This window comes from Poecilia reticulata, linkage group LG12, assembly GCF_000633615.1.
Source record: "Poecilia reticulata strain Guanapo linkage group LG12, Guppy_female_1.0+MT, whole genome shotgun sequence".
Classification (NCBI taxonomy): domain Eukaryota; kingdom Metazoa; phylum Chordata; class Actinopteri; order Cyprinodontiformes; family Poeciliidae; genus Poecilia; species Poecilia reticulata.
In genome coordinates this window covers 6,807,475-6,823,587 of record NC_024342.1, presented here as the reverse complement: position 1 = coordinate 6,823,587, position 16,113 = coordinate 6,807,475, and the positions used below count along the sequence as shown (strand labels likewise).

The window sequence follows — 16,113 nt, the reverse complement described above, 5'->3', positions numbered from 1 at the left end:
TATATAAAATCATGCAAAATTGAACAACGGAAACTTGAACAAGATGGATGCGATCCGAATCTAAGCGGCACCGATTGGCCCGTTGCAGTGATGTATTGTGAAATTATCCGTCTTTTGTGTGTTTTATCTGATCTGGGTTTCTTTCAGCACTTTTAAACTAAAGCGACGCTCTAAAGGAAAACAATCTCGTAAAGTTTTGTGCCGTATCGATAAAGTTTAAACAGGGTCTTTTAATCAAGCTGGCCTGAGGAGCGTTGATGAAAAGCTATTTATTCTAAGGCAACGTCTTGCAAGTAATGTTAATTGATGAGCGGGGCTTTCGCTGCCAAATAAACCAATTAGGAGTGCAGAGTGGAAGTAGCTCTGAATCATGTTGGGAGACGGGAAGCTCTGTTTTGCTCCAGAGGATTTACTGGGCCAGTTTTATTTTTTTTATTTCAGCCATTTTGAGCCACTGTTGTCAGGTTTCAAAGGCCTGGATGAGGCCAACCGAGAACGTGGTGGGGGTTGTCGTATGTTGTGGAGAATATGTCTTCATTTGGACGCCGAAGCTTTAGCTTGGTAAACAGAAAACACTATTTGTATGCAGTTTGGGGGAAATGAATCTCTCATGCCATGATATACCATTAAAATGCCTTTTTTTTTTCTTTCTACAAAACACAACCATGTGGCAAACTGACGTTTCTAAACATACAACTTCATTTTTTTTTCAAACAGTTTTGGGGAACAGCGTGTACTTTTTCAGAACTTGTTCTCAAGTTGTTAAAAGTTGAGAGGAGTTTCAGGTGGAACAAGTCTCCCCCCTGCTGGTCGCCCCATGAACTGCAGCCGAGATTTGCCACTACAAGTATTTTCTTTGATACAGTAAGACGTTTTTATGTATTAAAGTGAAGCACACTATTGTCTGCAGTAGACCCAGGCAGTCTATGTAGTTTCTATATTCCGTTACATAATATGGAGATCTATTCATTAAAGTAAAAGTTAAGAAAATTAACTTTTTGTAAGCAACTAGCAAATCTGCACTGACACTTCAAATATTGAAAATTGCCTGTAAATAAAAGCGTAAAGCCACCTCCTGGACTAATTTATTAATTAAATGACATTCATTCACATAAATTGCCTTTATCTTCTCAGAGCAGCTTATCAATATAATGATTATTTGCTGTTTCTGTGTTTCATCTTAAACTCTATTTCTGAGATATCATTCCATAAATGACGTTTTAAAAGAAGGAACAGGCTCCTTGGAATATTCCTTGTTTTTGTTTTTTTTACATCATAAAGCCTAATAATCAGACTTTATCTGTGTATAAAAAATGCGACTTCTCAAACACATTTGTGGATGCACATCAGCACAGTAATGACTGGCAATCATGTTCGAATCGCCATGAGAAAGGAAAAAACACGCACATCATTCTTTCTTTTCAGGCATATTTAATTGGCACATAAAATTAAACACAATACAAAGTATTCAGTGCTCCAAAACAACAAGCATGGGGCCACCAAATGGAACACAAATGAAAAAGTGCAAAAAACACACCATTTGGTAGGTCTCATAAAGGAAGAGAAGTCTTACTAGTCGAAGCAAATAAATCCGCGGTAAGACTGTCCATATAGTTAAAATAGATGTTTTTCCTTTTAAAACTTTTTTTTTTTTCCTTTTTAATAAATTCATATATACTCTCTCTAATTCCATCATGTCACATCCTCTGTACAGGCAGGTGATTCTGAGGGCTGGAAGATTTGTGGTGAGGCATCTGCCACTTCGCTCTCGACGTTTATTACAGACACAAAATAAACTTGGAAAAAAAAATCTTGACATGATGAGATAGGGGAGGGCGGGAGCCTATTAATAGGTCTGCTTAATCACTCCTCCGCATGGGAAGTGTTTATGAAAACCTGCTGTACGTGGATACTGAACAGAACACAAAACAGCAGGATTGTTTATCTTTGCTGTTAAGAGGAGTCTCATTTAGGTGGGATGAGAAACAGAATATTCCAACAAAAAAAAGACACAAAGAGGAAGAATCTCAAAGAGTACAAACAAATAATAAAAAAAAGTTGAAATCTTGTACACTATGTGCCATTGAATATGGGGAAAAAGTTGTAGTCTTCCAGTCAGAGATAGGCATGGGTCGGTCTGAGTTTCAGACAGGATGTAACCAAAATGTACAGCGTGATCCAACTTCTTCTATCAAAAACTCTTTTGTGCTCTTGTTACTATTGAGCTTTTATTTCAGTGGAGTAAAATATACCTTACTGTGAATTTGACACTGAGAACACAACATAGCTCTTGTGTGCTTTGCATATCCCACGTGTGACGCAGCTAAAGAATCACCTCGCCATGCTGGGTGCTTAAATTTCAAAGTGAAATGAATTCAGAAAATACTTATATGACCCCTTGGTTAGGCTCTCAGAAATTTTGGGGGTCAGCTAATCTGTAAATATGAATAAACGATTCTGATCTAGCAGCAAAAGTAACGTACCCGGTCCTAAACCAGCAGAACACTGAGAATACCACGTTCTTGACCCCAATGCACATGTACTAAATACAACCAAAACAAAAAAGTCTAGCGATGGCAGGAGAAATGGCTTTTGGTCTTTTAGCAAAAACAGAAATGAACTTCAACCACTAAAATCTGACACCATAACATTTTTATTCACATTTTGTGAAGGAGGAAGTTGCGCCGTCTTCAGAAGTTTTCGTGTAATTTCCTTCGGTGACTCGTGGTCCAGCACCACTAAAGGCGAGGAGGTAAACAGGTTTAGTTCTTTCGACAGTGCAGCGTGAAGGCGAACTGCACCAGCAGAAAATTTAACAAATGTTCCAATTTTTGTCCCCATTTATACCGAATCTACCTGACAAGTATAAGAAAGACAGCAGTAGCATTCTCTCAGTTGGCTGAGCGACAGCCTGGAGGATATGGTTTAAGAGATGCTCATTATTATCTGGAGAGAACTTCAGTCACCTCCACATTTAAAAGGAGTTTAAACCGTAGAAATGTTGCTAAATGTTTGCAGATTTGAAAAACCACGGCATTCCTTAACACCAGTAATCCGGCCCATGCCTACAGACACTTTCATCGTATTAAACAAATCCGACTACATCTTTTTCGTCCCACCTGGTTAAGGCTCAATTCAGGTGATGATCTGTGTATGTTGTCACACTTCAGTCTCAAGAAAATGTTCATCACAGTACATTTTCGTATACAGTAGAAACGGGGATATTTATTTATTTTTAGGAGTTGCCTAAACCAAGCAGAGACATTTCCCACAGGGTGTTGGACTGTAAACTAGCCACAAGTCGCATTACGGTTTTACAAACAAATAGAAAAAGACAGAAATTCACAAGACGTGACCTATCTATGTGTAAGATCAGTCAGAAAACAACATTATGGCTCCCTAACGTCCTCATCTGTGATTACACTTTGGAGCACTGGGAGAAGGAGGAGGGAAAGATCACATATTTGCAGTTAAAAACAAGGAAAACATGCTTTTAGAACAAACAGAAAGGAAATGTACATAAATATATTTAAAAAAAAGTTTATTAAAAAAACCACAGGCACTGAACCCAAACAGTAGCATCCAGGTTAATTTAAACAGTGTGACCAGGCAATGAGGGTTAAACTGAACAGAAAGGCTCGAGGCAGCGGCAGCAGGACGGAGTGGGTGGGTGGGGGGTGGCGTAAGCCGCCTCTCCGAGCCGCCAGCAGAGGGGGGCGAGGAGGAAGACAGGGCAAGCATGCACCACACCACACGCCCCGAGCCTTAGCAAATTAAAAAATAAAATAACAAAAAGAAGCAAGACGGGGGAGGCTCGAAGCAGCTGTGAGACAGGTAGCCTGAGCTGCCTGAGTGGGGTTTGTGGGGGCCAGGAAGGAGAGTGGGAACGAAAGGGTGTGGTCAGAGAGAGGAACAGACACCAGTGACAAGATATGAGTACTGTGTGGATGAGAGTGACGGGCCTCCAGCCGGTCCCAGGAACCTGAACGTGGTGCGACACAAAAACAAAGAAAGAAAGCAGAAACACGAAAAAAAAAAGAAAAAAAAAGATCAGCATCTCCTTCTGTTTCTGCTTGGATGAAACCTGCAAAATGAGTGGTTGACTTTTTTTTTAAATACTTTTTTTAAGGAGTGAAGGGTGAAGGCGATGAGACTGGGATGACTTGTTTTAGGAAGTTTACGGCTTCGTGCGGCTGTGTTTTAACATCCCCCTTCGGGCTCCTGCTGCTCTTCCGTCCTGTTTCTGACCACACGCTTTCCCGTAATTGTGAGTGACACAAGGAATTAGGCAGGAGAGAGAGAGAGAAAAAAAAGCCGAGCAAGGGGCAGCGAGGGGCGTTAGGAGCGAGGATGCCAAAAAAAAACCTCTTCATGGCCGCAAGCAGAGTTAGTGACATTAAGAAGCAAAGCTCTGCTGTAAAACAATAAGGATCAAATTGTGTACTATCATCTGAGTGGTGGTAGGGAGGAGTTAAAATGGAGAATGTTATGAGAGCTAAAACCGATCTCTTGTTCAGCGGAGGAAGCTCGACGCTGCTGATAAATTTTTTTTTTTTTTGTCAAAATGTTTGTGAATTTCAGCGGCATTCTTATCATCCATCGCTCTCTCTTTCTCAGATATTTCTTTCTCTAAATACTGAGCCCATCTTTCACTTTTTCACACCGTGGTTTTCGCCGCGGCTGCTTGCCCTGCCATTCCTCTGCCAGCCTCTCGCTTTTAGGAATCTGCAATTTGAAAGGAGAATACACACAAACGAACAAAGAAACAAAAACAAGAAAGACGACAAAAAAAGAAGAAAGTTAGTGTTAAAAGAGAAACTCGAAGATCCCAAATATTTAAATATGAATAGAAGAGGGGTTGTGGTATATGTGAAACTGTTAGAAGTAATAATAATGTGTTATAATGTATGGTGCTTTGCAAAATTATTCATACCCATTCAGCTTTTCCACATTTTACCATTTTACCACCACAAACTTTAATGTATTTTATTAATTTACAGATTTTGTGAACTGGATGAAAAAAATGTGAACATAAAAAATCGTGAGTGGCAACGATTTACATTCATCCCCCTTCAATCTGTTACCTTAAATAAAAGGCTTGGACAACATTAATAAAGAAAAGGAACCAGGAACCAGCACTGGATGGAGTAAAAACTAAAAGTAAAGTTATACCGTTTTAACTCGGCTGAAACAAATTCCACTTTTAACTCTCTACGATCTAAAAATGGCAGTGACCCATGATCTGCTTGAAACTGAGCTATTTTATAGAGGAGACTACATAAAAATATTACTAGACTAGCCCCCAAAATGCTTCAGTCTGACTGCAGAAATACATGCCTCAAGTGTTGTCAAGGGAGGCTGAATATAAATGCAAAAGCAATTTTGTAAACCATCATTTTCCTTCCACTTTAAAGTTTAAATTCTCTGGCGGTACTGTGATAAAATGCGAAACAGGATGAAAAAGTATGACTTGATTTTGAACAAGGCACTGAATGTCTGTAGATCGACCAAAGATATGTCCGTAAAGCTACAATCATCACCTTATTTAGCTGTTGTCGGTCGTGAGGTTATGCTAGCAAGCAGCCACCGCACTTTGTCACAACATGCTAACTCCAAGTCATGACAAAACACTCACAGATGCTGCAGCATGCAACACTTCTCAAAAACTCTGGTAAAGAAAAAAAAAGTGCCATAACAAACCCTGTGAAAGCCAAACTGAGGCCTTTGCACTAATCTGAGAAGTAGTCAGTCTGTTTCGTTGCGCGAAATATTATGTGGCAGTGAAGTGGAATGACAGACGGTGTTGCTAGAAGACCCATGCAAGACACCATGGAGCTTTAAAAAGGTCGCAACCTCAGCTCAGTCTCACCATAGAGCTGAGAGCAGCTGATTTCTTTTTCCTTTATTCCTTTACCACTGGCCTGGAGAGAAAGATCCAGAGCAGGCCAACAATACAGTTATCAAAAAGTGAATCGAGAATGTGGAAACAGAGCAATAAAAAAATGCCGTAAACTTGATTACTAGTCTTATAAAATCATCCCTCATTGGGAACAATAATTGGTTTTACATTTCCTAATGCGCCAGCATTTATAATATTAAAGGCATGCAACATTTTTAGAGTTGAGGTCATGGATTTTATTGTGTTTCTATTTCTGATCGGCCTACAAAAAGTAACTGAAGACATAAAATTAATACAGCAGATCTCGGCAGCGTTTTGTATGATCGCACGTTGAGCATGTTTGTCGTTTGGGTGCAACGAGTTACAAAAACACACGATTCAGATGGTCTTTCATGGTGGTGGATCAGACCCCTTGATTAATATTATAATAGTTCAAGTCCATATTCTAACATTTAAGATTCTAACAAGTGTAATCAAGAGGTTTGTGTTTGAAATGTATCGGTGCTCATTGTCAGCAGCTGATTTGTCCCACAGCTTTGACTGGAGGTGTCATGACTCGTGTTGTACGACCACTAGGTGGCACTGCAGTGAAAATGTGTGCCTTGTCCTCTGAGTCTTCACACAATGGACCTCAGAATTAAAAGGCACGCTCCCTGCATCAACTGTCATGAGGCACAAAAGACAAATATGATTGGTCCTTCCCTCTACGGAGACGGGAAGTGCATCTTTCCAAGTGGCTATTAACAATCTATAATCTTTGACCCAGTCAATGGAAAGATATTGATTAAAGTAACAAACAAAAAAATCTGTCACAGGATGAGCTTGCCAAGTTAGATGTACGTCATAGCACCTTTGGCATTCGGTTCCAGATTGACCTCAATGTAGGATGTTGGGACGTATCCTTCTTCGTCCTGGTTCCTCCGAACCCGTGTCCAGCCGTCTCCTTTGTCTTCTTCTATGACGTACAGAAGCTCACCCTCGGCCACGGCGATGGTGCCTTCGTTATGACCTGGGCAAGGAGAGAAACAAAGTGGACGTCAGTTTCTTTAAGCTTGAGGACTTGCAGGAAAACGGCAAACTGCGTTTAGTTGAAAAGGCGGCAGAAAACATTAATAAACTAATCAACACGAAACGGCTCTCTGTGCATGAGATAGAGGAAAACAAAACTGGCAGCAGTTTGCAATGGCCTACCATCCACCCGTTCAGTTATGCAAGAGCTTCTAGTTTATTTAGCAATAACGTGTTCCTTAAGAGTGTTTAAATAAAACTTCTAGTGATGAGACGAAGATTGAACTTTTTGGCGTTAATTCTAAGCAGTACAGTATATGTGGAGAAAACCAGGCACTGCTCGTCACCTGCCCAGTACAATCCCAACAGTGAGACATGGTGGTGGCAGCATCATGCTATAGGGGTGTTTTTCAGCTGCAGGGATAGGACGAGTGATTGATTGAAGGAAAGATGAATGCGGTCAAGAACAGAGATATCCTGGTAGAAAACCTCGTCCAGAGTGCTGAGGACCTCAGACTGGGCTGAAGGTTCACCTCCCAATGACATTTCTCATTAATGAAAATCTGAAAAGTGTGGGAACATACTGGATTTAGGTCTGGATTTTGACTGGACCATTTTGCCATTTTAAATCTCCAACCCCTCTTCAAGTTTTCTGCAGCCTTTAATAGGAAAAGCAATTCCTAAAACCTTCTTGGTTACCTCTCCAATTAATAATTAATCCATTGAAAACTCACGTCTCAAACTGTATTTTCTAATCACGTGAGTTCTAAAGGAAATGTCGCACTTGATTTTATTTAGCGTTATCACAATCAAAGGAGGTTGAAAACAGATGAAAGCCTCACTTTTTAAGATTTATTTATAATGCACTTTTATGTTTATGTCTAATTTTCCTCGTAACTTGTGGTCTACCACACAAAAGTCCTATAAATCCATTGCATTGCGGAGAGGTTTGAAAGCTAGTAAGAACAGCTTAGTTAACAGCTGTGCATTTTAGGCTTTTATGGAACTAAAACAGAGAGAATTGTTCCAAATTGACTTTGATGTCTGAAAATAGACATTTAATGGAGAAAGTTAAGTTCTGGAGAGTTTATGTTATACCCCTAAAAACGTAAAAAAAGGCAATTTACTGCTAAAAAGGCTGGACTTGAATAAAAGAGCACAATGAGACTTTGCACCAAGGCATGAAGGGTTAGAATTGGTTGGAACGCAAAACATTTGAAACGTAAAATAAAGGTAACCACTAATATGAACAGCAAAAAGTTTATTTTTGATGTTATGTCAGCAGTCTATAATACAGACCAACTACAAGTATATGCATCTTTATTTTCAGATGACTAAAGCTTCTTTTTCACTCTTAGGAAGAATTTAAATTTTTTTGTGAAAAGAAGCCAATAAAATTTCACCTTTACCAAGTGGGATTTTTGTACCAAACAGCTCAGGATAGTTTGAAAAAGAGGAAGAGAAAAATGTACTTTTTATTCACATCCCTCCTCCACACATTTCCACAGAAACATCACACCCTCCGCCTCCTCGGTCGACGGAATCGTGCTTGTCCACATCCTTCACATTTAGATCATTTCCACAAATGGCAGGCCTTTCCCGGCATCCAACCAATAATGGTTATGTATGTGCGTCTCCAAACTATATCTCACACTTCACGGCAGTGTGTTACCTTCGAAAGGGTACAACGCTTTGCAGGTGCCAATGGTGGCCAGCGGCTCGTCGTCGTCGTCGAATTCCTCGTCGTCCGGCATGGTGGTAGGGATGGGGTTGGTGTTGGGGGTGGGGTTAATGTTGGCTTTGACCTGAGTTTCTGTATTCTGCTCTTCTGTGTAGCTGCCGTCCGGGCTGCTCAGGGGCCAACACACACATTAAACATACAGTGAAAACATTTGCAGTTTCCTTCCACACACAAAAAAAGAGCTTCATCTGATTTTTGTTAGGCACAGGACTCATGTTTGTCTGAGTATGCCATACCTCTCTCTGTCTTGCGCACAGTTGTTGCTCACTGCTATGTTGCTCTGAATCTCGTAAAGTCCGCTTCTACGGTGTGAGTCGCTCTTCGAAGGCATCCTCTCCTCTACTTCCGCTAACCAGCCCTGAAAAACAGACATATTGACTCAAAGGCGCTATCCAGAAATTTTGCACAAGAGCGATACTTCATAAAAAAGTTATGTAGGTAAAAGCAGGAAGTACAGCAGAGTAAAACTACTTCTAAAAGTACAAGTTATTCAAGCAAATGTATAAAAGTTTCTGTTTGCGCACTGACAAGAAGTTGAAACAGTTAGGCATTCTCCTGCAAGGCAGTATGGTGATTTAAAATGACGAGCTCCCTTTTTAAATGAGGCTGTTGCAGACCGCTCAGTCTGCATCCACATCTTGTCCTAATATGGACAGGATTAGCATTTGGACCGAACCCAGCTTTAGCACCTCATTTTTTACTGCTCTGAATGTACAAACATTCTCGCTCCACCAACATTAACACTGAAGAGAGCTGAGAGCTGCATCTGGCTCTGGACTAACCTCAAACTTCTGTGCTTCAGCCTGGAGCTTCTCAATGTTCTGGGCTATTTCTGTCAGCCGGGGGTCCACGCTGGTCGGGTCGCCCATCTGGGGGTTCTTTATGTACACGTCTTTCATCTTGGTCAGTGCATCCCTGGAAAGGAGGAAGCAAATCGAAGTCATTGTGACACGGGTAAAAGACTCAAAATTCAATGTGTTTTTCTTTTATTATTACTATTAAAAACAAAAACCTCTGGTCCATCTCTTTGTGAATATCTTTATTGAGGTCGTCAATCTTGCCCTGTAGCTTCTTCCTCCTTTGCTCTGGTGGCAGATGACTGAAGTCCTCTGGTCCAGATCCCTAAAAGACAAGAAAAAGCAGGAAAAAAAGGGAGACAGAAAGATAAGGGGACATAAAATCTCGTGTAAGAATACAAAAAATTGGCAGTCTACCATTTGTGAGCTGCTGTTTCCAGAGTAACCTTGTCTAGGCAGATGCAGTGTCTCCATTTACCAAATGCCAGAAAAGGCAACACTTTTAAGTTCTGGTCCAGTTACATGGCTCGGTAAAAGGAGACACTGCAGCCGCTCTTTAACACAGTGAGAACTAAAGATTAGATGTTTGCCTGTGTAAAGGCTTTTGACGCCGTTCACCTGTTCAGTCGCCACTTCTAATCTAGCACTCTGCCGGAAGTGTGAGTTGGCTAATGGGTTTCAAACTGCGTGATTGCTCTCTGCTGGGACCGAATGCTCCTGATGTGGAGGTTAGGGGAGTGTAGAAGGTTTTATGATCGTTTCCAGTCTGTATTATTATTTTATTAAATTTTGTTTGTTTTAATACGTATGTAAAATGTATTTTTTTAGGTTAGATGCTGCAGCTTTAAGCAGAGGTTCGGTGTGAGAGTCACTACCAGGTGGAGCAGAAGCGGTGCTCCGTCTGTCAAATATTACTACCTGTAGCGCGTAGCAGCGGTTCAACTGCGAGAGCAGAACCTGCGTCTTACATCGCAGCTCAAAAGACTTAAATAATTTTGCGGGTTATTTGTTTAGCTTTCTGACCGTCATGCTAATCCGGGTGAGTGTTTGTAGCTGTGCGCTGCTAGGTGATAGCTACCACAAATAGGATCAAATAGCTACCTGCTATTTGATCCTCCATATGTCTTTTTTACTGCAGTGAGCCTCGATGTAACCAAACTCCATCAAGTATGGCATTGTTTTATGTCATATTAGATTGGTCGTGTTGATGCATTTTGACATGCTTCACCCCACGTGCTTCAATTTTTCCGCCGCAACACGCAAACTTCCCCATTCACTCAGTGCGTTATAGTTCCACATTGCTTAGGATTTGTTGCTGCGCGTTTGTGCAGTGTGAAGGAAAGAGGAGACCAGCTGCACAGGCAGKCTGCGAAATGAGATGCAGGTGATCGGTATCGGCAACAAGAGACCGTGATTGGCGATCACCGATCATACACTTTTTCACGGAAATCGGCCGATCATGATCGGTGGCCGATCAATCGGCACACCTCTAATATATTAGAATATATATATATATATATATATATGAAGCTAATAAAACATTAAAAAATGCTAATAAAACATAAAAAAAACTATATAAATGCTGGGGAATTTTTTTATATAATAGCATGCTCTCTGCTTTAAGCTTTCATAAATTAAAAGACCTCTTTTTTTAAGACAACTTCTATTTTTTGATAACTATCAATTTCAGAAAATTTGTCATTTTTAAAAGTACCTAATTTTCTGTTTTCAAAAAAAATAAAAACAAACTTGCAGAAAAGAATACTTATATCGGATGTTGAAATTTATGAAAAATGAAAGAAAGCACAGTTTCCAACTTGATGACAAAAAAACTAGATTTAAAATAAATATCAACAGTATTTGTAGTGTCATTCTGTCATGAAAAATCTATTTATTACATAAACAAATAAAACCAGCATTTGTTATTAAATCTATATTTTGCAACATTAATTTCATGAATTGATTCTGTATAAATTCAAGCTAAAGTTAATAGCCATTGTGGAAGACCCAATGAGCCACTTGGGGCCTACGGAGCCATAGTTTGTAGACTAGTGGCTTAGACCAGGAAGACTAAGGGGAAGAGAAGACAAAGATCCAGGTGGACCGAACAATTTAACGTCTTCTACAGAGGAATAACTAAAGTTCTGTTTCTCTGTAAAATGTTATGAAACAAGACTCAGGCTATTAGCAAAGGTGGGTTGCACAAGTGCTAAATAATTCTGTCACTGTTGATTCAGTGTGGACTGAAGAGGTGAAGGCTTGTGGTGGGTCTCTCTCAGGCAGCTGGTGCTACACACTGGAGGTCGATTACAGCAGCTAGATCAATACAGAAACTTTACCCTTCCTCCCTGTATCACCATGCAACACTTAACCCGGCATGCAACATAACAAACATCCGTCAGTCGTCATGCAGGGACACCATGCGTCTTCATGAATTAGAGCTCACAAATCTTCAGGATGAAAATGCTAAGATGAGGTTTAACTCTATGTGCTAATTCTAAAGAGAGATATTTGGTCATTTTACATTTCCTTTGGACTGAATCTGTTGGTTAGATTGTGCTGCATGGAATCAAACAACCCAAAGCATTCACAGAAACTAGTCCCTTTTGAAGTCAGCCTAAAGGAAGAGGTCATATTTTTTGGGAAATACATTTTCTTTTCAATAGTCTTGTTGTACAAAATACTCACAACTCCCAAGGTCAAATTTTAGCATACAGGTGTCCTGAATTTGAAAGGAAGTCATTACATTAAAATGATAGCTGTGACATTGGGTATAGTTCAAGTTTGCATAACCATTGATTGCTTCCACTTTTTGTCATGTTACAACTGCATAGACCCACACAAAGTATTTCATCACTGAGGAGCGATACTCAAATATTTATATTTAATAAAAATGTGTGATTTGTCTGTTACCCCTTAGTCAAAAGTTTGCAGAATCACTCTTTGGTTTTACTATTTTGTTAGCTTTTGTGGGCATAACTCAACCACTTTAGTCTATCTAGAAAGTAGCAACTTACTGTTTTGTGAAATATTCCCGATCAGATTTACGTCTGGCCTTCAACTAGGTCATTTTAATATAAAAATGCTATTGTAGCAAGTAGGTAACCCTCAATCTCAGTTTAAGGTCTTTTGCGGCCTTGAAAAGGGTTTTTCTTTCGGGTTTGCAAATGAATTAGTTCCATCAATTCCGACTAGCTTCCCTGTATCTGTGCTTCTTGTCTGGAGTGACTTGTCTTTGCAAGTGTGCCATTGTGTTATATTCGTCCCATTTTCAAATGGGAAGCATTGTCCCGAAGACGTTAAAAGTGACGCTAAGGACAGTAGACAAAGCGTCATGATGAACGTAAGCTGGGAATAAGAAGATGGCAAGAGACTCAATTTTCTGTATGCTAAATATATGGATAGAACTGATTTCTTTCCTTTTTTATTTAGAAATGAAAAAGTATTTCCCAAAACTGTCTTATTAAGCCAAGAAAATAGCATCTCATTCACAGAAATATTATAATCAAGTTGATTTTCTTCGTAAGCATGCCCACCAGATGAGGTTTCTTGTGTTAGAAACTAAATACTACAAAAGTACCGGCATGCAGTGTGAGAACATGAGACGACACCTTCTAATTTCAGTCGGATTAGTACTTGTTACGGAGATCTAACAATTTGCTCCAGACAGTGAGGATTACAGGGGCAGACTAATGGGTAAAAACACAGAGTAAATGTGATCACCTCAATGAGACTCCGGACGTGGGAATTGAGTGTGATCTGCACCACAGACACGTTTCGGGAGAGACAGGACGAGAACACAACCACAACGTAAACAAAACAAAAAAAGCACAAAAACGCCAAAAAAATAAAATAGCACACAGATGACATACATTTCAAGTTCACTGTTATGTCGCTGCAAATTAATTTCATAATTAACTCATATTCAAAGCAAAAACAAACGGAGCACAACAAAACGTAAATGATTAAATTGTTACAGGGCGGGGGAGGTGACATGCGTGCTTCGGTCATGCCTCTAACGGGACGTGCAGTTATACGGTCATGCTTACCAGCTTGAGAGAAAGCTTCATGGGAAGGGACAGGGGAGAGAAAAAAATGTCGAGGAGCAGGAAGGGAGAAAGACACAACAGATAAACGTCAGCACCAAGTGAAACATCACAGCCATTTGTTCTCCCAAAACAAACAAAGAAGAAAAAAAAAACACTTTACCTTCATTTCATAATAATGCTGTATTGTGTCAGACTGCACCACATGAGGGAAAGAGAGCACTGAACGATTTGACTTTACTGAAAACACAGTTGTGACATAAATAAGCACTTTCAGAAATTATTTGACTTATAAAGCCTGTCCTCTCTTTTCCAGAGTGGTGAAGTTTAACATTGATGTATTAATGGAGCATGAGAGCTACAACAGCGGGAGGGAAAAGAAAAAAAAAAGCCCACCTACAGCATGAAGCATGCACAGTGAGATCAATTTAAAGTGATGACAGATGAATGCAAACGCAGAGACGAGAAGTAAACAGAGGTGAAGGGAATCGTTTGGTTTCCGCCCCCCCCTCCCCACTCCCTTTTTACTTGTCTGTCACGACCAACTGTTGATGTAGTGACACAGAGCGGACAGCAGAGGGCGCCAAAAAGCCAGTGTTCACATTTAGCAGATCTGCGTGTTGACATGGAGGCAGAAAATGAATATACACAGGCTGGAGAGTCTTGGTCAAATTCACAGTTGTTGGGAAGAAAAATTAAATTACACATGAGAACAATTATGAACTGGAAAAAAAAGGGTTTGACTCAAAGTTGTTTTGCTTTTATATGTATGTATGATTGGCTGAGTGATTTTTGGAGCAGGTACTGGGGGTTTTGTAAGGGAAAACCCCACAAAACCTGGAGCTGGAGCAGATGGAGTCATCTGCTCCAGCTCTACCCCGCTGGTAGAGCTGGAGCAGATGACTTGTAATCCTGTTACAGGCTCGCGTACTGACAAGCTCTCATTAGTCCTCTAATCAAGTCATCCAGCTGGAATGGCTGGTTATGATCCTCACTGCAAAGCCCTGGAAGACTCACCTCACCTTCACGTGCATTAATTGCTCTCACATACTCCAAGAGATTTACGGATGTCAGTAAAACTACGTCGTGTATGTCATATTTAGAGTTTAAAAAACTCCTGCGGTACTGGTGAAATGTTTCAATGTGGCGCCATTGGCATGAATACATTACGATAAGGCCTTTAAAGGCGCATTTGAATTGCAAATGAAAAGATTCAGACACAAACTACATTTAAAACATTTGCATGCTCAGATTCAAATTTGTTAAGTCAAAATTGCACACGACAGGGTTTCCTCAGGGATTTTTTTCAATCATGGCGGTGGGCTGACTGGGGAAATGGGTGATTAATATTATAATCAGGGAACCTTCACAATACATCAGAAACATTACGCATGATGGCCAAACTATATTAATTAACTGTTAATGTCGTTCAAATGTACACACATTACATTTAAATTTCTGATTTAATCTGCAATTTATGCCCATGATGCACATGAAACTTTTCAACGGCAATTGTTGCAACAGTATGAGCAACTAGGTAAATTATGGCCTCAGTGGAAATGTAAAAGGGAAGTTGTTGATGGGCAATTTAAAAGTTGGATGGATGACATGGACAAAAAGTTAAGACATTTAGCTTTAAGAGTGCATCTGCCCTGCTTCACGTGTTCCAATGACAACCTACTACATCCTGAAGCTTTACGGTAACTGATTATGTAATAAGTGCTGCAAATATTAGCAATCAATGTGCAACCTAGCATACATTTTAATGTTTACTTTAAACTCCAGACAGACACACATATACAAGTATATCATGGCTTTTGCAGACAGACAGCATCGCTGTAGTATGGGACATCGGCACACAGAAAGCCCTGGAGGGGTGAATTCTTGGCACTGAGGGCTGAAGCCTGATCCAAAGTGTGACTAACACCTTGTCCAAACATGCACCTCCACAGGACGTTTATTTAGCACACAGTTGGTGAATCCTGAGCGGGATGGCGATAGCCACACATCCCCACATCCACAATCTCCGCACATCCTCAGGTGCTTGCGACACTTTGTGAATTGACCCCTTTTTACAGATACAGAGCAGGGGGGAAGCCCCCCACCTCCCGAGACAGCTGCAGAACACCCCAAGCTGATAACATGTGATGAGGGATGAGATCACCATCTTCTCCGATCATTCATCTCGATCCCGACACGTGACACAGCCATGTGATGAACAAGGAGCCAGACGCAGACACTAGCCTCCTTTGTGAGGTTGTTTTGCCTCATTAATCGGGACCAACGGTCTCCTCACATCACTTAAGAAGAAAGAAAAAAAAAGAGGCTACTGCCTGCTTTTCGTGTGGCCTTACTAATCACAGACACGCTCGCTCTCGATACTCATTCGCTCTCTCCGCAGACATGTATAAACGTGGTGGGATACTCACTGTCTCCTAACGTAAAACTCAAAACCAGCACACTTACAACATATTGCCTTGCTTCGAAAGCATATGTAGGTTGACCCAGAGTCCTCTTCATGAGCTCTTTGTGATAAATGAGCGAGCACGGGGACTGCTGCTGTAGTGGCAGTCAGAGAGAGTAGAGCTTAAAGTCAGGAAAACAAGACCTTAATGACTGCTT

The 16,113-nt window shown here is 40.5% G+C and overlaps 1 protein-coding gene across 28 annotated transcripts in view; it reads right to left on the bottom strand.

Annotated features, from left to right (window-relative positions):
* Positions 1-1,411: 1,411 nt before the first annotated feature.
* fnbp1b (formin binding protein 1b) overlaps positions 1,412-16,113 on the bottom strand; it is a 66,017-nt gene continuing 51,315 nt past the window's right edge. For 5 of the 28 annotated variants that reach the window (XM_008423579.2, XM_008423573.2, XM_008423564.2 and 2 more), the window contains 8 exons: positions 15,958-16,050; positions 13,495-13,509; positions 13,169-13,204; positions 9,661-9,770; positions 9,431-9,563; positions 8,885-9,006; positions 8,580-8,767; positions 1,412-6,908 (listed from right to left, as the gene is read on the bottom strand). In XM_008423579.2, the coding sequence (XP_008421801.1) occupies positions 6,730-6,908; positions 8,580-8,767; positions 8,885-9,006; positions 9,431-9,563; positions 9,661-9,770; positions 13,169-13,204; positions 13,495-13,509; positions 15,958-16,050 (876 nt within the window). In that variant the 3' untranslated portion in view covers positions 1,412-6,729. The remainder of the gene's footprint in view (positions 6,909-8,579; positions 8,768-8,884; positions 9,007-9,430; positions 9,564-9,660; positions 9,771-13,168; positions 13,205-13,494; positions 13,510-15,957; positions 16,051-16,113) is intronic. The other 23 variants (XM_008423581.2, XM_008423583.2, XM_008423586.2 and 20 more) reach the window with 12 other exon arrangements.